Raw genomic sequence first — 27,444 nt, forward strand, 5'->3', positions numbered from 1 at the left:
CTTATCTCTATTTCCAACACCTATTTAGTCACATTAAGACTGACTACGCTAGGGTTAGGCCTTGGCGGTGTCTCCACAGTACCCTCTGGTGTTAACAGGAGGGATGATCAACTTTCAAGGAAGTCTTTGGTGAAAATGTAAATCCTGACTGGGATAGTAATAAAAAACGACAACAAGAGAATAACGTTTGAGGTTTTGGCATTTCTTAAAAGTCTATTGATGTGGTAACGCGTTGGTACTGTAGACCTTGACTCACGCAGGTGGGATGTAACATAAGCATGGTGATGGCGCAGAGACAGTAGCCGAGACACAGACACCCACTCATCACTTATCCGAGGGAGTTGTCTTCTCCTTCTCCGTATCCACTGAAGATAAAAGGAGAGCTTGTTATTCATTCAGTTCCTCATTTTAGTTACCTCTAAGAACAATCATAATCACTCATGATGACAGTTTGTGACAAACCATAATAAACTTTTTCAGGACCCTGTCTTTCAAAGATAATTTGTAAAAATCTAAATAACTTCACAGATCTTCATTGTAAAGGGTTTAAACACTGTTTCCCATGCTTGTTAAATGAACCATAAACAATTAATGAACATGCACCTGTGGAACGGTCGTTAAGACACTAACAGCTTACAGACGGTAGGCAATTAAGGTCACAGTTATGAAAACTTAGGACACTAAAGAGGCCTTTCTACTGACTCTGAAAAACACCAAAATAAAGATGCCCAGGGTCCCTGCTCATCTGCGTGAACGTGCCTTAGGCATGCTGCAGGAGGCATGAGGACTGCAGATGTGGCCAGGGCAATAAATTGCAATGTCCGTACTGTGAGACGCCTAAGACAGCGCTACAGGGAGACAGGATGAACAGCTGATCGTCCTCGCAGTGGCAGACCACGTGTAACAACACCTGCACAGGATCGGTACATCCGAACATCACACCTGCGGGACAGGTACAGGATGACAACAACAACTGCCCGAGTTACACCAGGAACGCACAATCCCTTCATCAGTGCTCAGACTGTTCGCAATAGGCTGAGAGAGGCTGGACTGAGGGCTTGTAGGCCTGTTGTAAGGCAGGTCCTCACCAGACATCACCGGCAACAACGTCGCCTATGGGCACAAACCCACCGTCGCTGGACCAGACAGGATTGGCAAAATGTGCTCTTCACTGACGAGTCGCGGTTTGGTCTCACCAGGGGTGATGGTCGGATTCGCGTTTATCGTCGAAGGAATGAGCGTTACACCGAGGCCTGTACTCTGGAGCGGGATCGATTTGGAGGTTGAGGGTCCGTCATGGTCTGGGGCGGTGTGTCACAGCATCATCGGACTGAGCTTGTTGTCATTGCAGGCAATCTCAACGCTGTGCGTTACAGGGAAGACATCCTCCTTCCTCATGTGGTACCCTTCCTGCAGGCTCATCCTGACATGACCCTCCAGCATGACAATGCCACCAGCCATACTGCTCGTTCTGTACATGATTTCCTGGAAGACAGGAATGTCAGTGTTCTGCCATGGTCAGCGAAGAGCCCGGATCTCAATCCCATTGAGCACGTCTGGGACCTGTTGGATCGGAGGGTGAGGGCTAGGGCCATTCCCCCCAGAAATGTCCAGGAACATGCAGGTGCCTTGGTGGAAGAGTGGGTTAACATCTCCCAGCAAGAACTGGCAAATCTGGTGCAGTCCATGATGCACTGCAGTACTTAATGCAGCTGGTGGCCACACCAGATACTAACTGTTACTTTTGATTTTGACCCCCCCTTTGTTCAGGGACACATTATTCAATTTCTGTTAGTCTGTGGAACTTGTTCAGTTTATGTCTCAGTTGTTGAATCGTGTTATGTTCATACAAATATTTACACATGTTAAGTTTGCTGAAAATAAACGCAGTTGACAGTGAGAGGACGTTTCTTTTTTTGCTGAGTTTAAATGAGTGCAGTGTAGATAATAGAAAGTCTCATATCATGTTCATAACAGTGTCATATCATGTTCGTAACTCACCGGTCTGTGTTCGCTTGCACATCGGTGCTGCGTATCCCCCGCCACTGGAGGTGCAGCTGCAATAGTTTAGCATGGGGACGGTGTAATCCGTACTCTCCGTATCTTCATCCTCATCATCATCTTTGACTATGGATCTCCGAGCCAGGAGCACCTCTCTGTCTTCTCTGAAGTGGGCTTTCCTCAGCTGCTCAAAGCTGGGGCTCACTGTGAGGATGAATGAATTCAACAAGGTGATTGTCAGGTGAGAAGGCAGCAGGTGAGATAAAATAGAACCACAATGCTCTTAGCTTTCAACATCTGCTCAATGCATAGACAAGATGCATTTGGGGGTGATTATTCAATACCGTAGAGTACTGTAATTGTGTGCTTTTTTATCTACTCACCATTGAGATCTATGTCTGCACTCTCCTCTGTGGCCATAGCCTTTGCCTCTATCGCCTGTTTTGACGAGCCCATCATCCCGTGTTGTGAGGTGTCCTTAGGTTGATCTAATTGGTTTCGGTTTGGATACTGATTTGAGGCTGATGAGCTAAAGGCAAAAATGTATTAAGTTTAAGCGTAGTTAGTCAGTAAGAAACTGAAAGACATGCTGAATAAGAGTTTCCCCTAAAATCATACATTCATCTTGGGCCTTGTAGCATAGGGTACTGATAACCTCTATATGTGTATGCGTCTGAATATATTTGTCTGTGTGTTCTCACTTCTTCCCAGGCTTCAGTGGAGAGCACGGAGGCTGGCTGTAAGAGGTGCTGGTACTGCTGTGGCTGGGACCTGCATCATCCCTGAGGGACAGGGACCGCCTAGAGGAGAGGACAGAAACACACAGGATAGGTAATTAGAGGGAGAGAGGGAGAGAGGAGAGATGGACACAGAATGGTGTATGCTAATGATACCCTTTCACTTGCATATGCACCTAGTAAATAGGCCAACAGAGGCAGTGAACCCATCGTCTGCCTTCATCCAGGGGTTGTCCGTGTAGGGAGGCTGAGTGGCCATAATACTCATCTCATTCCAGCTCTGGCTCTTCTTCCTGAGAAAGAATATCAGGTCAGATAAGGAATAATAAGCCACTCAGCCATGTGGACATTATCGGTTATTTGAGTTTTAGACAAAGCCTGATGCTGTCAGTGGAGGCATGGCATCTTAGGTGTTCTCCAATCAATGTCATTCCCAATTGCAATACAGGGACATTTTGCCTGACTTCTGTGTTTGACATGTCGTTTCTCTTTGCTTATTTGAGCTGTTCTTGCCATAATAAGGACTTGGTATTTTACCAAATAGGGCTATCTTCTGTATACCACCCCTACCTTGTCACAACACAACTGATTGGCTCAAATGCATTAAGAAGGAAAGAAATTCCACAAATTAACTTTTAACAAGGCACACCAGCTAATTGAAATGCATTCCAGGTGAAGCTGGTTGAGAGAATGCCAAGAGTGTGCAAAGCTGTCATCAAGGCAAAGGGTGGCTACTTTGAAGAATCTCAAATACAAAATATATTTTGATTTGTTTAACACTTCTTTGGTTACTGCATGATTCCATATGTGTTATTTCATAGTTTGGATGTCTTCACTATTATTCTACAGTGTAGAATATAGTAAAAAATAAAGAAAACCCCTTGAATGAGTAGGTGTGTCCAAACATTTGACTGGTCCTGTACATCAAGACAGACACAGCATATCTGATGCATAAAATCCAATGTTCTTTCTGTCCTCTTACCTCTTACTCATACACAGACATATCTGTTCTCCTGATGTACTGGTGCCTGCACCCCCATCCAACATGGTGACACTACACCTGAGAAGAAGAAGAAGAAGAAGAAGAAGAAGAAGAAGAAGAAGAAGAAGAAGAAGAAGAAGAAGAAGAAGAAGAAGAAGAAGAAGAAGAAGAAGAAGAAGAAGAAGAAGAAGAAGAAGAAGACGACGAATGTATATTGTCCACGGTAAACTGAGACTTGTCTTTTTACTTCATTCACTGAAGATGATTGATCAACGAATTGCAGGTGCAATGGCAGTATGTCCACTATGGATATCAATTTCCCTATATACCTCCATCATTCTGATCTACTCACAGATGAGGCCCAGGTTTGACTTCCTTACTCCCTGACACCGGCATCAGCCAGGAGTGACAGCTAGTGGCTAGGATGTTGCCCTCGTCCCATCTCTGTCTCTTCCTGAAACATAGGCAAGGACCACAAAGTTCTAAAGCCTAAATGGTGCATCTCCTCGTATCTTCTTGATTTTGTAACTCAGAACAGGGGAGACGGCTGAATGTTGAGCGGAATATAATTAGGCCTAGTAAGCATGGTGGAAATACAGTGCACAAGGTTCAATCAAACCTTTCAGGCATGAAACATAGGGATAACAAAAGCTTGTTGATATTGAATTTAGTAAATGTAAGTAAACCAATGTGCAATGCACCCCAAGCAATGTGCAATGCACCCATCCTCTTTCACTGAGGGAAAATAAGGGGGGAAATAAAAAGGACCTCACCGAAATTTAGAACTGTTACAATCTTTCTGTGTTTCCGTCGCCCCAGAGCTGATGCTGGTCCTGAGGATGCCTTTGAGGGGCATGCCTGTGTCGGATAGTGATGCTGAGTTGGAGCAAAGGCTGAGGTGGCACTGCAGCTGGGTCAGGGGCACTGGGGAGGACTGAAACAGAATACATACTTTATTTTAACCACTGAAATGTGTCTTCTGCCTGACTCACCCCCCCTGGAGGGGTTAAGGGCACAACGGCAGGAGATGGTACCTGGCAGCGCAGGGGGCAGTCGGGATTATGAACTAAAAGCTCTGGTTCATCAGATGAATGAGAATTCTTCAGAATGCCTCTCAGGGGCATCAATGATGATCCAGCGCCAGAGTCTGTCATTGCGTGTGACACCTATAGATGAGAGTCTGAGACTGAATTTCAGTGAGATATTGTATTGTGTAAAAAAGGAGCATTGTAAAGGGATGCATTGACGAAAAAGTATTTTAGACTCTTCCAAGTCTGTTAGACTCTTAGTCAAAAGTGGTGCCCCTATTTCATGCCATCTGCCCTGTAGGCCTATGCTGATATAGAACCTTTTTGAGGTACAAAAACATCTGACAAACTGAATTTGAGTTTTGTTGCCTAATCATCACTATTGATTCCAGAAGGTGTTTGCCATTCACTTACCTCATTCGGTTGATGGTCACTTCCCTCCACGTTAAAATTGATAATTGATTGATTTGATCTCAACAAAAAGCTTGTTCATTGTCACAATGTCTGATCCATGTAATTCTGTAGTGACGCAATAGAAGGGTTGTGATGTAATAAAGACAGTCCGAGGAAATTGAAGTTTCACAGCTTTTTTATGTACTTTACATGCTGTTTTTGATGGTTTTGGGGTACCGTGATTACTTCTGAAACAAGAACATTTATATTTTAGACCATTTAGCTGACATTCAGCCGATGTTCGCTAGATGGCAGTACCTTTCTAGCCATTACTTCGCGGAGTCAGATTATTCTCTGGTTTTACATGTCTGTTTTCACTGTTTACTTCCGGCAATAAAAATGGCAACTTTGTAGCCCTTCGTGTTGTGTTTTGTCTCAAGTGCTTACAAAAACTCAGGTAGGTTAATAAAATTGTTGATTAACTGTAAAAATGAATACCGTTTGCAATACCAGTGGTTTATTCGCTGATGTTGTGATTGAATAGCGGGTACCTAAATCATGGATTACTTGTTAGATATTACTGCACTGTCAGAGCTAGAAGCACAAGCATTTCGCTACACCCGCTAAACACGTGTATGTGACAAATAACAAGTAGCCTAATAAGAATGTAACCCATTCATAGACGCTAACTACCTTTAGCGCCTATGATGATAGTGGGTGTGTATGTAAATTCACTCTGAAGTGCCAGAGTGTTCGTAAATTCAGAGCGTTGTCAAATTGTCCGTTCGTAAATTCAGAGCGCACACTGGACGCTCTGGCGGAGGCGTAGGGTTGATCCGAGAGTTCTGACCTGACAATGGCATTCAAGCACCCAAGCTAACTGGCTAAAGTTAGCCAGCAACTTACATTTTAGTAATTTAGCAGACGCTCTTATCCAGAGCGACTTAGTGAGTGCATACATTATTTTATTTTTCATACTGGCCCCCTGTGGGAATCGAACCCACAACCCTGGCGTTGCAAACACCATGCTCTACCAACTGAGCTAATTCCAGACATAAATGAGAGAACACCTCACTCAGACCATTTTTCAAGCCCTAGCAGAGCTGGTTAGCCAGTTTTCATGTTATCTAGAGAGTTGGTGACTGTGCTGCTGGCAACAATTTAATTACGTTTTTTTGCCGACGTTTACTGACACCGGTCATATTCAACCGGTGTTGCGCGTTCGTAAATTCATCAATTAATCTGCACTCTGGCACACTCAGTCCTCTGAAATCGGAATAGATAGCCAGAGTGAATTTACGAACGCACCCAGTATCTTCTGGCATGTGTTGTTTTAAAACGTCTCGCTTGCGGTACGGTTTTGGAATTATAAGCAAGATATCTATAATATCACCATTTAAATCATTTTCAATTACTACACACCTTTTAGTTGTAGGGTTCCCACATGGCCATTTTTCTTTAAACGTTGGCGGAAATACATTACCAGCGTGTGAGGAACGTGTTTGCGTGCTTCATAAATGCTAGCCAGATTAGATTATAATTGTTTGGCCTCGAGATATGCTAACCTGTTTTCAATCCCTTTAATTTTGTTAGTTAATTTTCTGGCTATTTAGAGGTTAGATGGCGATTGCCATCAAATTGTTGTTGTGTTATTATATTTAGTATTTTCCACCATATGCATAATGTATACTTGCATTTGAATATAGCGCTTGAAAAGGGAATCAGGACGCAATGTGGACATGGTAGACACATTAAATGTAGGTGTAGAGGCATTACTTGTTCGGAATTCCATGATCAGAATACAAAAGCTGCATGAACTGTTTGTCAAGTCTAGACTGCCAGATGGACCACCTGTGCTAATTAGCTACCTAGCACGCTCCAAACACCTGTGTGTAATGGAAGAAAGCCTCCAGAAACACGTTGTTACTGAAAAATACTGTCTGCTACAATTGTGATAAAGCCGGTACAAAAAGTGTACAGTATGTGTATATTTTGCATTTGTGAAATTATTTTGATGTGATATGAAAGTAAATGGCTTTATGTTTCTAGAACTCTATCGCAATTGAGAATTATTCACGTTTAGATGGGAGTATTTGGCTGTTTTGGCTGCCAGAGCCAGTCTACCTCTGAAAATAACATATACGTTCTTTAAGAGTACATCTTGGGCTAACGCTGTGTGCTCCTCCAGTTGATGAACTACACTTCTTCCCCTTTTCAGGCATGCTAGATAGCTATTTAGGCCTCTGTCTTCCGTGGAGATATGGCCATGTGGGAACACTAACCCTATAAAGGTGTGTATCAATTTAACCTTTTGTTTTTTGAAAATGATTTCTCGCTGATATGGAAGATAAGTGCCTTATCCTTCCAAAACCATACCGCAAGGGATGCGTGTTAATGTTCAGACCGAGCGTTGGGGCTCTTAACAAAACGCCCCGGTACAGAAGACGCCTTTCTCCAATGACTTATGTGTAATGTAATGGAACTGAGTCATGATCAAGGGCTAAAGCAGCATATGGATCTGTGTAAAACTGCTACAGTAAGTGTATCTTATTTATTTGAAAGATTATTTCTCGCTGATATGAAAGATAAGGGGCATATCAGCATATGTTTTGAAAACCGTTTCGCAAGCAATGATTATTGACGTTTCAGCATCGGAATTGTAGTTCACAAGCAGGCAACCGTGGGCAGAACTAACCGCTGAAAACCCTACAGATAAGAAGGGTTTTCAAGAGCTAAATAAGAATGCTGATGATGTGTCAGCCCTCATAAGTCCCTAATGAGTCCGCCCCACAAGTCTCTAATTTAGCTCCCTGTCTTATTTTATTTCCCCTAGTTCCTCCAGAATGCAGATTGCCACAATGGTTCGTCCTCTATTTGGAGGAGCCCTGTCAGCCACCATCCCTCACAGTGCCAAAGACATCAGGTGAGACTAAATATCATGGTCAACACATTTCTATGGTCAACACCCCCCACCCCCCCCCACCCCCCTTTCTCTCCCTCTCTCTGATCCTCCCTCCCTTGTATATGAGCAGTGAGTTGAGGGAGATTCCAGACAACCAGGAGGTTTTTGCCCATGACCACACTGACCAGAGCATCATCGTGGAGCTACTGGAGTTACAGAGCCATGTCCAGAATGGAGACGCTGCCAGGTATGCACCAGAATTGTGGTGTGAGTTCATCCCAAATGGGACCCTATTCTCTTTATAGTGCACACTACTTTTGACCAAGGTTCATAGGGCTCTGGTCAAAAGTAGTGCACTATATGTAGAATAGAGTACCATTTGGGATGAATCCTGTGTGTTTTTGCAGTGATTGACTTGGGCAGGAGCTCACCGGAACTGAGTACTGGCACCTCCAAATGTTCTATGTTTTGAGTTCCTGCACCTCCTTATAGATTTGAACTCAAAAGTATTGTGGTGTTCCTGCACCTAAATATAAACAGTACCGGCACTCAAAATGAGGACCGGCACATATTTCAGTCCAAGTCAAGCATTGCATAGGAACTGCTCACTGCTCAGCCTCACCTTTCTTAACGTAACCATTGACCTTTAGGTACCACTTTGAGGATGTAGCAGGGAGCAACAAGGCGTCGGCCCCAGGGACATCAGAGGTCAGGGCTGTGGTGGCCCTTCCCAAGTCAGACCTTTCCCTGGAGGAGTGCAGCTCTGCCTTTCTACTCACTGGAACACAGTGTGTGGCCAAGTTCAATGAGGAAGTACGTCGGTCTGTTTCTTTCTTAGTTCTGAAAATGTATTTATTCTTAGTGAAATTGTAACCTTGTTTTTTGAAAGAGAAAGTAAGTGCACTGTGACCTCACTGACAATCTCACCTGTAGCCTCACAACGTACCAATGCCCAACCCTTTGCACAATCAGTATACGCCCATTATTCACCTTGGTAGTCATGTGTGCTATACTCAAGAGGATTTATAGCCTAGTCTTTTCAGGAAACGCACAAGTGCTAGTCCTTTCCTTGTCACAGTCAGAAGGGTCATGTCATTTGCAGTTATATAGTCTGAAACCATGTGGAGGTTTATATGACATTGGCATTCACCTCAACTGTTGGTAAACTGTATTTGAACTGTTCCAGCTCTGGTTATCAAGAATTGTATCTTATTTTGTTGCATTCCTTCCTCCAGGCCAAAAATACAGTGACCATTTACCTTGGCCTGTTCCGACTACCACAGTTCTCTACGGATGTTCTAGTGACCTTCAACGACCCCCTCAGCATAAGGTGAGGTTATACAGGGTGTTTGTCCCAAATGGCACCATATTCCCTATATAGTGGACTACTTTTGAACAGTGCCCATAGGGGACTCCTGTCTATCCCTGGTGTTCTAGTACTGGAGTTTTATGAAGTAGAAGACATGAAAAATCATTCCACAAAATCATTTATTTTTTTTGTAATATATGGATAAAGCATGGGTAGGACATAATTTATGCAAAATGTACTATGTGGCAAAATGTGTTATGTAATTTTATATTAATATAAATTAAACTGAAAACAGGGTATCAATGTTTTCATTAACTACTATAACTTGTTACCAATGCTATTACCCTGGTATTACCACTTTTTCCCAAGCTGCCTGTTATGTTAAGTGCTACTCCTTCTCCCTAACCTCTCCCGACCCCCTCGCCTCTCTGCCCTCCCAGCCCTAGCAGCAGCAGTGCAGTGGGGATAGGAGGAGAGCAGCAGGAGAACACAGAGCCATGGACGCTGCAGGACTTCCAGCATTTACTGCAGTCTCTCAGACTACACGACCCAGGCGTGTTTGGGTAGAAGAGGGCTCCAGGTCCAGCCCACCACATCGCTTCAACAGACATTCCCTTTACACTCATCTCCAATCTTTTTGTTCTCTCAAAGACAGACATAATGTAATATGCAAGTTACTGCTCAAAGTAAAAACCACTCAAGATTGCGCTTTGGCTTTGGTTGTCTTCTCGTGGTATAATTTGTTTACTTAAATTGTATGAACTTTGCTTATGCTGATATTAAACTGAACAAAAATATAAAACGCAACATGTAAAGTGTTGGTCCCATGTTTCATGAGCTGAAATAAAATATCCCAGAAATGTTCCATGTGCACAAAATTATTTCTCAAATTTGTTTACATCCCTGTTAGTGAGCATTTCTCCTTTGCCAAGATAATCTATCCACCTGACAGGTGTGGCATATCAAGAGGCTGATTAAATAGCATGATCACCTTGTGCTGGGGACAAAAGGACACTCTAAAATGTGCAGTTTTGTCACAACACAATGCCACAGATGTCTCAAGTTGAGGGAGTGTACAATTGGCATGCTGACTGCAGGAATGTCCACCAGAGCAGTTGCTAGATAATTGAATGTTAATTGCTCTACCATAAGCTGCCTCCAATGTCATTTTAGAGAATTTAGCAGTACATCCAACCGGCCTCACGTGTAACCACGCCAGCCAAGGACCTCCACATCCGGCTTCTTCACCTGCGGGATGGTCTGAGACGAGCCACCCGGACAGCTGATGAAACTGGGTTTACACAACCGAAGAATTTCTTGCCAAACTGTCAAAAACCGTCTCAGGGAAGCTCATCTGTGTGCTCGTCGTCCTCACCAGGGTCTTGACCTGACTGCAGTTCGGCGTTGTAACCGACTGCAGTGGGCAAATGCTCACCTTCGATGGCCGCTAGAGAAGTGTGCTCTTGACGGATGAATCCCGGTTTCAACTGTACCGGGCAGACAGTTTGTGGGCGAGCAGTTTGCTGATGTCAATGTTGTGAACAGTGTGCCCATGGTGGCGGTGGGGTTATGGTATGGGCAGGCATAAGCTACGAACATAATTGCATTTTATCGATGGCAATTTGAATTCAGATACCGTGACGAGATCATGAGGCCCATTGTCATGCCATTCATCCACCATCACCTCGTGTTTCAGCATGATAATGCACTGCCCCATGTCACAAGAATCTGTACACAATTCCTGGAAGCTGAAACTGTCCCAGTTCTTCCATTGCCTGCATACTCACCAAACATGTCACTCATTGAGCATGTTTGGGATGCTCTGGATCGATGTGTTCCAGTTGCCGCCAATATCCAGCAACTTCGCACAGCCATTGAAGAGGAGTGGGACAAAATTCCACAGGCCACAATCAACAGCCTGATCAACTCTATGCGAAGGAGATGTCGCGCTGCATGAGGGAAATGGTGGTTACACCAGATACTGACTGGTTTCCTGATCCACACCCCTACCTTTTTTTTATATACAGATGCATATCTGTATTCACAGTCGTGAAATCCATAGATTAGGGCCTAATGAATTTATTTCAATTGACTGATTTCCTTATATGAACTGTAACTCAGTAAAATCTTTGAAAATCTTGCATGTTGCGTTAATATTTTAGTTCAGCTTAAATTTTAAGTCGGAGCATTCACTATAACTTATGAGCTCACAATCAGTGAAGTTGCAACCTTTTTACTTTGTCAATTCCTTCACTCGTCATCTCCTTGGCAACAAGGGCTTTCTTTGTCTACTGAAATACAATGGAAAACAACCCATGTTTAACTGCTACCCTTGAAATGGAAATCATAATTTCCATTTGACAGCAATTACCTTTTTTTTTTGTCCTACAAGATTACATTACATGGCACTGCATATGGCTGTGTAGCAAACCAATATCAGAATCACGTTAGTAAATAAATATCCTTCAGAGATTTGATCTAGACAAGACAATGAATACATTCATTCGAGAGATCAAAATGCCTGTAATGGATGTACAGCAATTAAATAACCAAGCTGCGTCAAGTAAGCAGACCCATTGTACAATATTGGTCAACCTTAGAAGCAATAGAAGCAGTAAGCTATACATTCAGAGAGCAATTTTACAGTAAGGCAAGCGGTATGAACAAACCTCACTATACTTTATAAAAATAAGCTCATGTCTAATTTCTGCAGTAAGTTTATATTACATTTGTGAAAATAATTGTTGCAATGGGTTTGTAATCAAATCTACTCTGAAGGTCAATGCTTTCTCTATCAATACTGTGCTGAGATTGTTCATGTACGTTTGAAGAAGTCTTGCCTAATCTGTAGATGTCCAAATTCTCTGTAGATTCAATTGTGTAATAGATGTTTCCTAGTACTCAAGCTACATAAGTTCACAGCAGTCAGTAACTTGATAAATGAGGTATGGGCGTTATTAGTAAAAGTGGAGGAAGCTTGTGGTGAACATTCTGCAGAAGAATTATTCTGACTCAAACATCTTCCTATTCTTATTGGATGGATAAACTATCCTGCTGCACACAACGTGTCAGCAACCACAGCAGCCTATTGTTACCTTATTGTGCTTCAGAGATCAGAAACCAGTTTGAATTGGATTCTTATTGGAGCGTAAAACCAAGACCTTTGCTCTATTTTAAAAAAAGACCAAATGCATAAGCCTGGTCCCAGATCTGTTTACGTTGTATAGTCAATGACCATAGGTGTTGGCAAGACTGAACAAACAGATCTGGGATCAGGCTACAAACTCATTAAATGAGGGATCTTCACCCTGTGAACTGACCTGTGGCTTAATGAGTGACCTATCTTTATACCTGACTGCGTCCATGTTCAGGGCCACCTACATTGCAGTCACGCACCACATCCCAACTCCTGGATGTCAGTAATCGCATTAATATGATATTCAATTCTGATGCCTTGCACAAGATGGAGGGAGTGTTGGAACATAACTAACCAAATTACAGTTAACTAAAATGTATGCTTAATCCAGTATAAACTAATGTATAGAATTTATAATACAAGAGACAAAATTCACAAATTCTACAGCACAACGGTAGAGTCATGTCTTAAGTGTAAAACTAACAAGGACTTAATAATCCATGCCTTCTGGGAGTGCTATAAAGTCCAAAAGTTATGGGCGGCGTTAGAAAGTTGGCTGTCATAAGTTTTACAACGTACGTTTACTTTTAATCTGTCTATCTGCATACTTCAAGACATGGCATATGAGGGTGCGGTGAGATACCCAATCGGGTGGACCATACTCCTCTCGTTAATGATTTTGAAAAAACTTATACTCAACAACTGGGAATCAAATTATCCTCCATCAATATGACAGTGGATGAATCAAATGTATTATTATGTAAATATTTAAAAGGTGTGGGCTACGGACAAAAATAGAACAGTGCAATTTGAGGCCATTTGGCAGAGTGCTACAAGCACTGGAATGTTCCAGGCGATGAAGGGGAGTGTGGTTGAGACATACAGTACCAGTCAAAAGTTTGGACACACCTACTCATTCCAAGGTTTTTCTTTATTTTTACTATTTTCTACATTGTAGAATAATAGTGAAGACATCAAAACTATGAAATAACACATATGGAATCATGAAGTAACCATATTTGAGATTCTTCAAAGTAGCCACCCTTTGCCTTGATGACAGCTTTGCACACTCTTGGCATTCTCTCAACCAGCTTCATAAGGTAGTCACCTGAAATGCATTTCAATTAACAGGTGTGCCTTACTAAAAGTTAATTTGTGGAATTTCTTTCCTTCTTAATGCGTTTGAGCCAATCAGTTGTGTTGTAACAAGGTAGGGGTGGTATACAGAAGATCCCCCTATTTGGTAAAAGACCAAGTCCATATTATGGCAAGAACAGCTCAAATAAGCAAAGAGAAACGACAGTCTATCATTACTTTAAGACATGAAGGTCAGTCAATACGGAACATTTCAAGAACTTTGAAAGTTTCTTCAAGTGCAGTCGCAAAAACCATCAAGCACTATGATGAAATTGGCTCTCATGAGGAACGCCACAGGAAAGGAAGACCGAGAGTTACCTCTGCTGCAGAGGATAAGTTCATTAGAGTTAACTGCACCTCAGATTGCAGCCCAAATAAATGCTTAACAGAATTCAAGCATCAGACACATCCCAACATCAACTGTTCAGAGGAGACTGCGTGAATCAGGCCTTCATGGTCGAATTGCTGCAAAGAAACCACTACTAAAGGACACCAATAAGAAGAAGAGACCTGCTTGGGCCAAGAAACACGAGCAATCTGTCCTTTAGTCTGATGAGTCCAAATTTGAGATTTTTGGTTCCAACCGCCGTGTCTTTGTCTTTGTGTGAACGGATGATCTCTGCATGTGTGGTTCCCACCGTGAAGCATGGAGGAGGAGGTGTGATGGTGCTTTGCTGGTGACACTGTCTGTGATTTATTTAGAATTCAAGGCACACTTAACCAGCATGGCTACCACAGCATTCTGCAGCAATACGCCATCCCATCTGGTTTGCGCTTAGTGGGACTATAATTTGTTTTTCAACAGGACAATGACCCAAAACACACCTCCAGGCTGTGTAAGGGCTATTTGACCAAGGAGAGTGATGAGTGCTGCATCAGATAACCTGGCCTCCACAATCACCCAACCTCAACCCAATTGAGATGGTTTGGGATGTGTTGGACCGCAGAGTGAAGGAAAAGCAGCCAACAAGTGCTCAGCATATGTGGGAACTCCTTCAAGACTGTTGGAAAAGCATTCCTCGTGAAGCTGGTTGAGAGAATGCCAAGAGTGTGCAAAGCTGTCATCAAGGCAAAAGGTGGCTACTTTGAAGAATCTAAAATATATTTTGATTTGTTTAACACTGTTTTGGTTACTACATGATTCCATGTGTTATATAATAGTTTTGATGTCTTCACTATTATTCTACAATGTAGAAAATAGTAAAAATAAAGAAAAACCCTGGAATGAGTAGGTGTGTCCAAACTTTCGACTGGTACTGTACGTGATGTGTATGGCTGGGCCTGAGCAGGTGTGATGTAATTTATTTGATGAAAGTTGTGTCTGTCTGTCTTTTATTTATGTATGGTTGTTATTGTTTGAGAAAAAATATTAATAAAACCTATACAAAAAATATATAATTCTGATGCCGACTGCAGTATAGATGACGTGGTAATCATTGGTTAATTTATGCAGCGCAACTGCTTTGCAGATGGCCTGGAACACGGCCTGAGTCTCCCTTTCCTGATACTATCTGTGTTGCTGGCAGAGTAGAGCTTGCCCTGCCTGCCTGCCGGCTACTATCTGTGCTGCTGCCAGAGCTTCCGCAGTTCGTCCCAGAACAGTAGAGACAGGATGGTGTGTGGCCCCAGACGGAAGTAGGATGCACCCAGGCCTTTGTAGAGCCCTGTCACACCCTCCTTCTTCAGTGTCTTCGAGAAGCAGTCCCCAAAACCCTTATAGAGCTCTCCCTGGAAATGAGAGGATATCCAGTCAGTATTCAGAGCCATGTTAGAGTAGTACAATTACATTAAGACAATTCATGTGGTAAACAACAGTGGGTCACTTGGGTCCCTTTTATCAATACTGTAGACCTGCAGGAATGTTAATCTTTATATTTTGCTCAACACACCCTTTCCCTTGTGAGAGTTTTTTTCAGAGCCACTTGGCAGCACAGTGACAGCATACATATTTAGTATGTGCATGTGATCACTGCGGGAATAGAACCCACGACCTTGGTGTTGCTAGCGCCATGCTCTTACCAACTGAGCCACACAGGAAGGACCATGTAAAGTAAACCACTGACCTTGCCTGTATGATCCACAGGTTGGTTGTAGAGCCGTGTGCTGACCACGTCAAAGGGTGTCATGGCTGCCACCACCACCACACTGCTGATCATACCTGCACACAGAGCCACCAGCCAGCTGCCCTCTGGGAACACCTGGTAGGGGGAGAGAGAAAAGGGTAACTTAGTGAGGTATGCTTAGGGCTGGTTTCCCGAAAATAACTGTCCCAGACACTGGAAAATCTCTATTGAAAGTGCCTTTTAATCCAGGACTAGCATTAATCTGTGTCTGAGGAACCATCCCTTAGTGGTCAGACAGCCAGTATCCAGCTGTTAACATAGCAGATCTTATGATATGACTAAAATAATAAAAATAAGATCAATGCAGAGTTCTTCTGTAATATGAAACTTCTGTTATCTATTTAGTTTAGATTGAGCTGAATAATAACCTAGCTAGTAATTTTTTCCCCACCAAACAGAGTTATGTAAACACCACGTGGTATGAATGGTGTCAAACGTCCCAAAATGAACAGAGAACACCCTACCAGATACAGAGCACTGCTGTGGTAACCATAAGGTTGTAGTACATTATGTACAGTATTTACAAATGGGCATTTCCATCTAAACAAAAACATGAGCACCAACATGTGAAGTTCATAGGTTTCAAATGAAAGCTAAGAGTCAAATTTTACTGTAAAAACTTAAATCCCCATGGATTGATGAGGAATTGAAAAATGGTATGGTTAAGAGGGATGAGGCAAAAGGAATGGCAAATAAGTCTGGCTGCACAGCTAATCATCAAACGTCCTGTAAATCGAAAAATCATGTGACTAAACCAAAAAATTGGAAACTGTACTATGAAAAAGATAAATTATATAAAGAATGATAGTAAAAAGCTTTGGAGCACCTTAAATGAAATGTTGGGCAAAAAGGCAAACTCTCTCACCCATCCACACACAATACCCCATAATGACAAAGTGAAAACATGTTTTTAGACATTTTAGCAAATGTATTGAAAATGAAATACAGAAATCTCATTTACATAAGTATTCACACCCCTGAGTCAATACATGTTAGAATCACCTTTGGCAGTGATTACAGCTGTGAGTCTTTCTGGGTAAGTCTCTAAGAGCTTTACACACCTGGATTGTACAACATTTGCACATTATTCTTTTTAGAATTATTCAAGCTTGTAGCGTCATACCCAAGAAGACTAAGCTGTAATCGCTGCCAAAGGTGCTTCAACAAAGTACTGAATAAAGGGTCTGAATTCTTATTTAAATGTGATATTTCCATTTTTTTTATTTGTAATAAATTTGCAAAAATTTCTAAAAACCTGTTTTTGCGTTGTCATTATGGGGTATTGTGTGTAGATTGATGACCAGAAAAACAACAACAATTTAATCCATTTTAGAAGGCTGTAAAGTAACAAAATGTGGAAAAAGTCAAGGGGTCTGAAAACTTTCCATATGCACTGTAATTCTGAATCCAAACATTAAACTGTTGATTTTATGTGCATTTTAGATTTACTGTACTTTTCGCCACATGTTGATAATGAAATCAGAAAACACTCTGGATACATTCAGTAACATGATCAAAATAATCCTGGAAAATGTGGGGTGTGTGCAACATAAGACAAAAGCGTTTGAGTGAGAGGACTAACTGGTGTCTCCAGGTGGCCACACATCTCTCCAAAGTGTGCACAGTTAGTAAGTAATTACTATGCACTTTTATGACTCAAAGAAGAGAAATTAACTATAAGTTGCTATTATAATTTTTTTAGCTCTCCTAGCTGTGCCATTGAGGAACTAGAGCAAGCACACTTGTAGTTGTTTTGTTTGGAACACAACCCTGCAATCACACAATTACTGTTGTTGTTTACGCAATCCAAAAACAGCCCATTATAAATCGCAATCTGGGTCAGGTGGGCATCATTTGAAAGCTTGTTCTATTGCCAACATGACTAGCTAAGTTATAAAATATGATCTTACAGGGTTAGGCTTTCACAAGGCAATTCAGAGAAACTAATTGTAATTTTGATGTGCATAGAAAGGATTAATGCGTGTATTCATGTGCATGTTCCACAGCAAATTTTCTTCACAATAGACAAACAGGCTCATTCCATTCAGAACAACCCAGGGTATAACGCCATGTCATCTTGTAACTGTACATCAAACATAATGATCATAAACGTTGACATTGTATATGACGTGAGTTTTATGATATGGAAATGTGAAGTGCACATTTGGACTCACGGGTGTTTGGCTTGCTTGTATTACATCAAACTGGTATTTATTATAATCCTCAATGTCTCATCTTTCAAAATGCATACAGTCCTCTTTAGTTTCAGCATTTCGCTCACTCAGCCAACAAAAAAAGTTGCAAAAGTTGCCCAATTACCGGGAGGGATGGGGGCAACTTCTTGTTGCGTGCGGTGCTCAAGTTCAGAACATCTGTCATTCAAAACCCATACAGAGCTGTGAAGCGGAGACCTGAGCTCTGCCATAATTTATAGCATGTTACTGTACAGCCACTGTGTTCCAATTTAGGCTCTTATCAGCGCCCAAATCTGTCATTTTCAACTCGAATACCAGTATGAGTGTAAAGGGTTAACAGAGTTTTTGGAAAATGTGGTCAGATAAAAAACTAGAGATTTTACTGTAATTCTGTTACCAATCTTTGCATCTGCACAGTTCTTCCAGTAAATGTGTTTTACTAACATTTTGTGTGTACATTTTTCTAAGTAATCCTTGTATGGTTCGCTAAATTTTTAAATCAATGGTTTTTGTTTGGCATACATTTAAAGTGAAAATTCGGAGTCAAAGCATAATTCTGTTACTGTGGAATTGCCCAGAGACAAAGATATTGCTTGATTGATTGAATTGATGTATACCTACTTATCTCTCTGAAATTAGATTTAGCAGGCAATAATGAAATATTGGTCCTTTCACCCCTCCGGTTCCCTGATAGAGTCCCTCTTCATCCCTGACACAGACAGCTAGTTGTCTTGGCTCCTCTTTTGATCCTGTAGACTATGTGTGCCTCCATCTATCCTACTACCACACTAATCTTGGCATCACAGGACCAAATATTCCGTGCTCACTGGACAGTTACTCAATTTGGGATATGTTAACCGTCTGTCCCAAGATAATTGTTTTAACGACACGTCCTGACCTGTAGGTCGATGACAAGCTCCTTGGAGGCAGCGAAGGAATAGAGTTGAGCAGCTGACCCCACGCTGACCCTGGGTACAGCTGCACTGGAGCCCCTCCACAGGCCTAGGATACCATGCTGCTTGTGGATCGCTGCCAGAGCATGGACCATCCCCTGAGAGAGAGAGGGAAGGATGGAGGGGTAGAAGGAGAGATGGAAGTGTAGACAGAGAGATTAAGGGGTAGAGAGATGGAGGGGTAGGAGGAGTAAAATGTAGAAATGGATGGAAGGGTTGAGTACAGTAGTTACAATGTATATGAACATTTGACAAACGTGATTTATTTCATTGATTGAGGACTAGACCTTACCTGATGTTGATACTGATGTCCAACAGCTATAGAGGAAGTGGCCTGATTCTGAATGTGAGTCTTCACCTGAGTGATGTAAACAACAGGAACGTCAAGCCTTCACTCATCTCACCAACTGTCCTCTAGTCTAGAGCAGTGGTTTCAAGTGGTCCGCGATTATTTTATTTCATATTTTATTTCATTTTCTTCAAAAAATAATAATAGTTGGGAGTATTAATGGTATTATACGCAATTTTACATTACTTCACAATGCAAATTGTTTATAATAATAATAATAATAATAATAATAATAATAATAAGCCTTTAATCTGTTACATTTATGATAAAATTGAGCAGCAAGTTAAACGATTCTGCGACTCAGCGAATGGTGGTCCTCAAGAGCTTTTGACGGTGATTTGGTCGTCGTCATCGTCCCCCCCCCCCCCCTCCCCCCGGAAGGGAAAAGGTTGGGAACCGCTGGTCTAGAGACTACACCACTGACAATGTCATTCTGACATTGGGGATGTTTTCAGCATTAGAAAGTACAGGCCAGACATTTAAATACATCTGTATACGATCACGCACTAGCCATGAGTGTAAACACACAAACGATAACCCATGATGCCGGGCATGCGCAATACTCACCAAGTAGATGGGACTTCCCATCACTGCCCCAACTACTCCAGCCGCAGCCCCTGCAACTGTGGTCTTGGCTGCACTAACCCTCCCGTCCGTGTGGATGTATCCAGATGACTCAATGATTGAATACGACCCAAGCCTCACTCCATTCATAAAAAACTGATAGACAAGTCCCGGTACCAAACCTTTCTGTAAACCAGCGAGTCCATCTACTTTGCCGATAGTGTAAAAAGCGTGGAAAACGTTGCGGTAGTAAATCTGGTATGTCCCCCGGCTTTTGAGCTCTCCCTGTAATTGCATCCGAGTTTTGACAACCTCCAGTGGGTTTGTGAACAGGCAAGCCCCGCAGGCAGCTGCCCCGCTCAGGATAAAATCCATTGCTAAGTGGGCTCGACCTTAGCAAAGTGAATGCGGTATATGACGGATATGTAGGATTCCAAATCCCCCGTTCTAAACGAATCTGTCAAAATCCCAAGGTCACAGACTAAAGCGTGACGATAATAAACAATCGGTCGCGCCCTAAAAATAGTTTGTATGTTCCATTATGGTTATTTCTACGCGGTATTCATTGCCTTCGTCTGTCCTTTTAGCTGTCCTTGCCATGTTCATCAGCTATTCATGACCAGCGCGCACATATTACGTATGCAATGTGCTGATGAATCCATCCAAAGCCTTGGCTTGTCTTCTTGGCCAATGAAAACGCTGAGTTAAGCACATCCTTCATCCGGCTTATTTTGATTGGACGATCAAAGCACAATGCAGAGTACCGTTGGCCAACCTGGACTCAGGGGTAGACGTAACATAGGGAAAATTTGATTACAATGAGATGCGTGGCACCGGTCTATGGCCCGTGATGTGAACGGGCAAAAGCGGTGAGCGCCCTTCCCAAATCGAACAGTAATCTGCGCCTCTCGGTCATATCAACAAGGCAGCATGGTGTATCATCAACAAACATACAATATCTCTTTTCCATCAAATATGTTTGAGTTTTTAAACCAGTTTTCATTGGGATGGCAGATAGTGATTTTATCAAAAGCAATCACTTTTGCATGTGAAAACACAGATTCCTACTCATTACTCCATGTGTTTAATTATGTCACTTTTGTTTTAAGTCGATTTCGCAGTGGGTTTTGAGCAGAGCACCTGGCTCACGCCTGGGAGGCAGTCCGGTTCCAAAACGAATGCAATCAACTTTCACAGGGTACGAAACATGTCTACCCGGGCGCCCTAGCCAGATTAATTGAATCCCTCACTGTAAACGTGAATCCGGGACACTCCAATTTGTATGATACGTTACATTGCGTATGGTATGTATTAATATGTGGATGTCCATCATCCATTTTATATGATATGTTATAAATTACAATTTGTATATGTTACGGATTGCTATTTGTACAATATGTTACAAATTTGCTAAACATACACTACCAGTCAAAAGTTTGGACACACCTACTCATTCCAGGGTTTTTCTTTATTTTTACTATTTTTTACATTGTATAATAATAGTGAAGACATCAAAACTATTAAATAACACATATGAAATCATGTAGTAACCAAAACAGTGCTAAACAAATCAAAATATATTTTAGATTTTAGATTCTTCAAATAGCCACCCTTTGCCTTGATGACAGCTTTGCACACTCTTGGCATTCTCTCAACCAGCTTCATGAGGTAGCCACCTGGAATGAATTTTAATTAACAGGTGTGCTTTGTTAAAAGTTAATTTGTGGAATTGCTTTCCTTCTTAATGCGTTTGAGACAATCAGTTGTGTTGTGACAAGGTAGGGTTGGTATACAGAAGATAGCCCTATTTGGTAAAATACCAAGTCCATATTATGGCAAGAACAGCTCAAATAAGCAAAGAGAAACGACAGTCCATAATTACTTTAAGACATGAAGGTCAGTCAATACGGAACATTTCAATAACTTTTAAAGTTTGTTCAAGTGCAGTTGCAAAAACCATCAAGCGCTATGATGAAACTGGCTCTCATGAGGACCGCCACAGGAAAGGAAGACCCAGAGTTACCTCTGCTGCAGAGGATAAGTTCATTAGATCTACCAGCCTCAGAAATACAGCCCAAATAAATGCTTCACAGAGTTCAAGTCACAGACACATCTCAACATCAACTGTTCAGAGGGGACTGTGTGAATCAGGCCTTCATGGTTGAATTGCTGCAAAGAAACCACTACTAAAGTACACCAATAAGAAAAAGAGACCTGCTTGGGCCAATAAACACGAGCAATGGACATTAGACCGGTGGAAGTGTGTCCTTTGGTCTGGAGTCCAAATTTGAGATTTATGGTTCAAACCGCGACACGTGTGGGTGAACGGATGATCTCCGCATGTGTAGTTCCCACCGTAAAGCATGGAGGAGGAGGTGTTATGGTGTGGGGGTGCTTTGCTGGTGACACTGACTGTGATTTATTTAGAATTCAAAGCACACTTAACCAGCATGGCTACCACAGCATTCTGCAGCGATACGCCGTCCCATCTGGTTTGAGCTTAGTGGGACTATCATTTGTTTTTCAACAGGACAATGACCCAACACAAATTGAGATGGTTTGGGATGAGTTGGACCGCAGAGTGAAGGAAAAGCAGACAACAAGTGCTCAGCATATGTGGGAACTCCTTCAAGACTGTTGGAAAAGCATTCCACGTGAAGCTGGTTGAGAGAATGCCAATGGTGTGCAAAGCTGTCATCAAGGCAAAGGGTGGCTAATTGAAGAATCTCAAATATAAAATATAATTTCATTTGTTTAACACTTTTTTGCTTACTACATGATTCCATATGTGTTATTTGTTTTGATGTCTTCACTATTATTCTACAATGTAGAAAATAGTAAAAATAAAGAAAAACCCTTGAATGAGTAGGTGTCCAAACTTTTGACTGGTACTGTATATGTTACGAATTCCAATTTGTTGTGGCTAATGTTACCTAGGTGGTTAACATTAGCTAGGCTAGGGGTTAGGGCAAAGACATGGCGACATTGGGTAGCAAAGCTCATGCGTAGAAACACGTAATCAGGTCTAACGGTACTCGCGCCGAACTGCGCATGTGCAGGCCATCAAATCAAAGGCACTCCTTCGATATAAAGTTATTTTTGATGAAAATGAAAACGTGTCAGTTTGTCACTTTCACAAGGATGGAGTAATAACATGTTCATTGGCTCGAATCTAGGTTGTGCCTTTAGATTTTAAAAAATGTACACCTAAGGAAGAATTTTTCACTTCGCTCATTGACTTCCCAAACCCAACTGCAAACCCCGGCCTGGTCTGTGTGTAAGCGTTCCAGGAAGTCTCACAATGTTTCCCCTCTGGGTTTAGAAACTCTGAGGTTAGGTGTTAAGGGTTAAGGTTAGGTTAAAGCGTTAAGGTTAGGGTTAGGGAAGGTTTAGCAAACATGCACTTGAATGCGGCATATGACATGCTGACCAAACCGGTTCTGCACGTGCGTCTGCGTCATCATGTGGGTGTTGATTTTGTATATCCCCACCAGATGTTTTCATGACAGCAGGTTAAAATACCAAAACCAACTATATTAATTTGGGGACAGGTTGAAACATTTATGAACATTTAGCTTGCTGTTTCAAGCTAATTTGTCCTGGGAGATCAACATTGAGTTGTTATCTTACCCTGAAATGCATATGGTCCTTTTTTTAGCTGGATCCTTGAAGAATTTTGACCCATACAAAATCATGTGTTCTCTACTCCGACAATTAATCCACATATAAAATGGGAAAACCTAGTTAGTTTCATTTGATTAACTGCTCCTCGTTCTTCTTCTGTGGATTGTGTATGGCTGTTGGCCACCAACTTGACTGGAGTGTGGACCTCAATCATCTTTCAATCACTCACATTGGTATATGCTCATAAAAAACAAATGAGTAGATGGGAGAGGCAGGACTTGCAGTGTCAAGCATCTAAAATAGAACCAAGTTCTATTTGAATAACGTATGTTTAAATTTATTTAGCAATACTCGCTCACGCAACCTGGCCGGTTTGGTCAGCATGTGATACTGAAAGGGGAAAGGCTACACCAAAGACAGTGAGCTATACAGACACGACTGGTGGCCAAATTGATTACGTATGTCGCGCAGCTGTGAGTCGAGTAGAGACAATGGATTCGGTTCAGTCGTCCTTATGTCATAAGCCCTTCCCAGCAAACTAGTTTATGCTGGCAACAACAGCAGCAGAATGGCGCTAGTTAAGAGAAAGTGATGTTTATTTCCATGGGCGAGGGAGAAATAACTTGTAGTATTGGTCACCATGTCATGCTAATATACCTAACATAAAGATAAGCCGTTGCGAATGACCAGTGCAACAGTGTTGCGCTTGCTAGCAATGGCCGGGCGAAGAGGCTAATGATGGCTGACGTGAGTTGCTACCCAGCTGGAAGCTGTATCACAATCATACATTTTACATTTACATTTTAGTCATTTAGCAGACGCTCTTATCCAGAGCGACTTACAGTTAGCGCATACATTATTTTATCGAACCCTGCGTTGCAACATGTCGCCGGCGGTAGCTAAAGTGGACAATTTGTTCCATCCCACTTGATTTTATCTCGAGTAGGATAACCGCCTACACGAGGAATAACTTGTAATATTGGTATTTGGTACTATAACCATCTGGATGTCACCGTGATACATGGGGAGAGTTTGCGCTGCAAGCCGGTAACACAACATGGGGCAGTGTCCTTCGCTCCGGCTTGCCGCAGTTGGAGAGGGAAGTAGCTAGATAGTGTAGCTATTATCAGGCCTGGATGACAGCTAAAGCTAATTTATTGTAGTGATTTACACCGAAAATGTACAACTACAGCATTATTATAACATCTAACATTTTTGTAAAAAGTGGACCTAATGTCGGGGCTGGTGTTTCTGCTGGTCCTGGCATTGTTTCGAGGCCTGTACAGAAATATTGCGCTCATGAATGTGCGGTGTCAAAGGACACTTTGATAATGAATAAAGTTGACTTCATAGCTTTTATTGGTAAGGTTACCAATACGACTCGGGTTGTGGAAAGCAGAAATGCCAGGTTGAAGATTATTGTGGAGACGGCAAAAGAGATTGGGTGTAACAGATGTTACTGTTGAAATGGTTGTTGACATGCTGAACAATCCTAAGGGTGGAGTGTTTCAGCATGATATGAATAAAGTTGAATGGGGGAGAGTGTGGTAGAAGTTAGTAGGGATTTATTCGTTTTTTTTATTTTTTATTGGCGAAATAATTTGGCTCTTCCTACCTGCGAACACACAAGAAACACTCACATCAAACCACACCCGACACAAACTCACGTTTGAATTCAGTCATGGCCGGTAGCATTTCTTAATGAACCAAATCTAAAACGAGAACAAATCAGGAAGTGCAGTCGCCCTTTAACACAGCCTTATACCGTTTGTTCTATGATATCAGTCAGTTAACATGACCTTTATGGATTATGAAGCCTTTATGTGCGTCATGTACATTTTCTATTACATAAATGCTTCAAAATTCCCAAAAAGTGACGTTAGCTGATTAAGATTATCTCATAGGCTTTGTCCAAAGAACCATGGCGGCGTTAGTGGCTACAAAAAGACCATGTCGGAGTTGGTGCCTACAAAAATGACTATTTATCTCTATTTCATAAAGGTATATAGAACGGTGCCGATGCCCGGCTAATAAAAGGGACAGGCGGCTATTTGTGACAGCTTTTAAATTACGTTTCATGATATTTTCTTCCAGGGCCGGCGTTGCCCGTCTAAATAAAATATTGAAATATTGATCATTTATTTGACCGAGACGCGCGCTGACAGAAAGACGCATCAATCTCAGTTAAAGCATCCGAGCGAGCGAAACAGCGCTCCTCTGTCTCGGTATGTGTAGACCATGTATCTGATGCTGTCTGGACCAAAAGAGTATGTATGGCATGTCATACTATTTCTGTCCCGACCGCATCAGATAAATGGGCTAGATATAGAGAGGGGCGCTGTTTCGCTCGTATGTTTTCTCCGGTGATATAGTTTCAGCAGAGAGGAAGAGGTGAAGCGAGAGGGCTCACTCTAGCCAAAATCTGTCTAGTATAAACCCAAGTCTAGTATAAACCCAATGCGTTTCTATATGAATAATATGCAGACCTAACTTGTCGCATGCCTTCCTGCCTTTGAGACAAAGACTCCATTGTTAGGGCGGAGACATGAGCATCTCCTCATTATATACGGATTTCTGGTTTCAGCATCTTGCAAATTGGAAAGGAAGTTGGCGGGTGTACATTGCACTGTTAGGATGTTAAAGGAAATTGATGTTTCGCCAAAATTATATAACTCCTGTCTAAATAAAATAATTCAAAATACTTGGCGAAGATATGGTGCGTCTCCACAATTCATGCATGTAGGAAAGTGCCCATTTGGCAATGCCTTATTTCTGATTGTCTTAACGCACCACGTAACGTTACACCACTCATTATTTCTGCACCTCACACAAGTCAACAAAGTCTGTTTTTTAAACATCCATTGCGAATGATTGTTCCTCAGTATTTTAAAAATCTTTCCAACACTCCCGGCCTCGATAATCACCAAGCCTTGGTGTGAAAGAGCCTTTCCACTATCAAAGTCAAAATAATTGCACAGTTGGGATACTAAGCTTTTGTCATCCTATATGTAAATGAGTTCTGATGAAGCCTGCTTTTGTGTTGGTCTACGTGCTGTGTCAGTCTGGTCCTATTGTCATGAAAGGTTATGGGGGTTCAGTTGTGGGAACATGACTCACAAGTTTGGCTCTGTGCTTGGGTTGGGTGAGGGAAATGTTGTGACAGCGCTCTGCACTTTCTGCCTGAGTGAGATTGTTCTAGTTATTCATAGAATGGACAAAAATCACACGAGGTGATAGCCACCTACAGAGTGGGCCAGGGTTTCATGTGTTCTTGTGTTGGTCTGGTCACTCTTACTACTCTGTAGAACAGGGTTTGGTGTCAATTCCTTGTCAATTCAGGAAGTAAACTGGAATTCCAATTTCAATTCCAATCTTCCATAATGCTTCTCTGAGACATTTTTTTATTATAATTGGATTTTCCCTTTACTTCCTGAATTTACCCCAACCCTGCTGCGAACATTGTTATCCATATATGTGGTCCTCTGTAGCTCAGCTGGTAGAGCACGGCGCTTGTAACGCCAAGGTAGTGGGTTCGATCCCCGGGACCACCCATACACAAAAATGTATGCACGCATGACTGTAAGTCGCTTTGGATAAAAGCGTCTGCTAAATGGCATATTATTATTATATTATTATATTATTATATCAAGAGCACGCCATCCCAAATGATTAGGTGTGGATGAAGGAGTGGGGCCTGGCTTAGAGGAGGGGGCCTCATGTCAGAGTGCTGTCATTGCACAGACGTGTGAGGTTCATCCTGGATTCCAGGATTCCCCTTGGGTAACCAATAGCTCCCTTCCTCCACATCCATCAACCAATTTAGCCACTTTCAATCAAAAATATTTCAAATGTATTCAATATGGCAAATACACTTGAAACTTGTGATCGCAGAAAGGATGTTGAATGACATTGGACTTGCCCTCGGATGACTTTCATTTCAAAAGTCCAGTTTCCATAAAGTATCTGTTCTGCCTAGTCCCTAACTACACACACAGGAGATTCTCAGTTCTG

At 42.0% G+C, this 27,444-nt stretch overlaps 3 protein-coding genes across 5 annotated transcripts; 1 reads left to right on the forward strand and 2 right to left on the reverse strand.

Annotated features, from left to right (window-relative positions):
* Positions 1 to 206: 206 nt before the first annotated feature.
* On the reverse strand, positions 207 to 4,986 carry LOC311142306 (uncharacterized protein). Its single transcript, XM_084177933.1, has 9 exons — positions 4,755 to 4,986; positions 4,494 to 4,654; positions 4,073 to 4,174; positions 3,721 to 3,798; positions 2,915 to 3,031; positions 2,703 to 2,801; positions 2,385 to 2,530; positions 2,002 to 2,205; positions 207 to 365 (listed from the first exon to the last, which is right to left on the reverse strand). The coding sequence occupies exons 1-9, from the start codon at positions 4,872 to 4,874 to the stop codon at positions 325 to 327; spliced, it is 1,068 nt and encodes a 355-aa protein (XP_084034059.1). The 5' UTR covers positions 4,875 to 4,986; the 3' UTR covers positions 207 to 324.
* Positions 4,987 to 5,517: 531 nt separating this feature from the next.
* On the forward strand, positions 5,518 to 10,217 carry rangrf (RAN guanine nucleotide release factor). 3 transcript variants are annotated; one of them, XM_084178477.1, is made up of 7 exons: positions 5,518 to 5,598; positions 7,360 to 7,432; positions 7,975 to 8,064; positions 8,174 to 8,290; positions 8,694 to 8,856; positions 9,279 to 9,373; positions 9,793 to 10,217. In XM_084178477.1, exons 3-7 carry the CDS (start codon positions 7,985 to 7,987, stop codon positions 9,917 to 9,919), a joined length of 582 nt encoding a protein of 193 aa, XP_084034603.1. In that variant the 5' UTR covers positions 5,518 to 5,598; positions 7,360 to 7,432; positions 7,975 to 7,984; the 3' UTR covers positions 9,920 to 10,217. The 3 variants fall into 3 exon arrangements, with proteins under 3 accessions (XP_084034603.1, XP_084034602.1, XP_084034604.1); XM_084178478.1 differs by having other exon boundaries at positions 5,525 to 5,598; positions 7,360 to 7,677; XM_084178476.1 differs by lacking the exon at positions 7,360 to 7,432 and having other exon boundaries at positions 5,520 to 5,598.
* A 1,638-nt stretch (positions 10,218 to 11,855) lies between these two features.
* Positions 11,856 to 22,530, reverse strand: slc25a35 (solute carrier family 25 member 35). Its single transcript, XM_084178475.1, has 5 exons — positions 19,813 to 22,530; positions 19,189 to 19,254; positions 18,842 to 18,994; positions 15,689 to 15,823; positions 11,856 to 15,353 (listed from the first exon to the last, which is right to left on the reverse strand). Exons 1-5 carry the CDS (start codon positions 20,182 to 20,184, stop codon positions 15,183 to 15,185), a joined length of 897 nt encoding a protein of 298 aa, XP_084034601.1. The 5' UTR covers positions 20,185 to 22,530; the 3' UTR covers positions 11,856 to 15,182.
* Positions 22,531 to 27,444: the final 4,914 nt, after the last annotated feature.

Source organism: Coregonus lavaretus (genome assembly GCF_964263955.1).
Source record: "Coregonus lavaretus genome assembly, chromosome: 15".
Taxonomy (NCBI): domain Eukaryota; kingdom Metazoa; phylum Chordata; class Actinopteri; order Salmoniformes; family Salmonidae; genus Coregonus; species Coregonus lavaretus.

Coding starts and splice junctions, on each gene's coding strand:
- LOC311142306 (XM_084177933.1), bottom strand. CDS start 4,874: ATGACAGACTCTGGCGCTGGATCATCATTGATGCCCCTGAGAGGCATT. Junction 4,655..4,754: donor ACTGCCCCCTGCGCTGCCAG/GTACCATCTCCT, acceptor ATTCTGTTTCAG/TCCTCCCCAGTGCCCCTGAC. Junction 3,032..3,720: donor TGTCTGTGTATGAGTAAGAG/GTAAGAGGACAG, acceptor ATTCTTTCTCAG/GAAGAAGAGCCAGAGCTGGA.
- rangrf (XM_084178477.1), top strand. CDS start 7,985: ATGCAGATTGCCACAATGGTTCGTCCTCTATTTGGAGGAGCCCTGTCA. Junction 8,291..8,693: donor CAGAATGGAGACGCTGCCAG/GTATGCACCAGA, acceptor ATTGACCTTTAG/GTACCACTTTGAGGATGTAG. Junction 8,857..9,278: donor TGGCCAAGTTCAATGAGGAA/GTACGTCGGTCT, acceptor TCCTTCCTCCAG/GCCAAAAATACAGTGACCAT.
- slc25a35 (XM_084178475.1), bottom strand. CDS start 20,184: ATGGATTTTATCCTGAGCGGGGCAGCTGCCTGCGGGGCTTGCCTGTTC. Junction 18,995..19,188: donor GACATCAGTATCAACATCAG/GTAAGGTCTAGT, acceptor TCTCTCTCTCAG/GGGATGGTCCATGCTCTGGC. Junction 15,354..15,688: donor CTGTGGATCATACAGGCAAG/GTCAGTGGTTTA, acceptor TCTCATTTCCAG/GGAGAGCTCTATAAGGGTTT.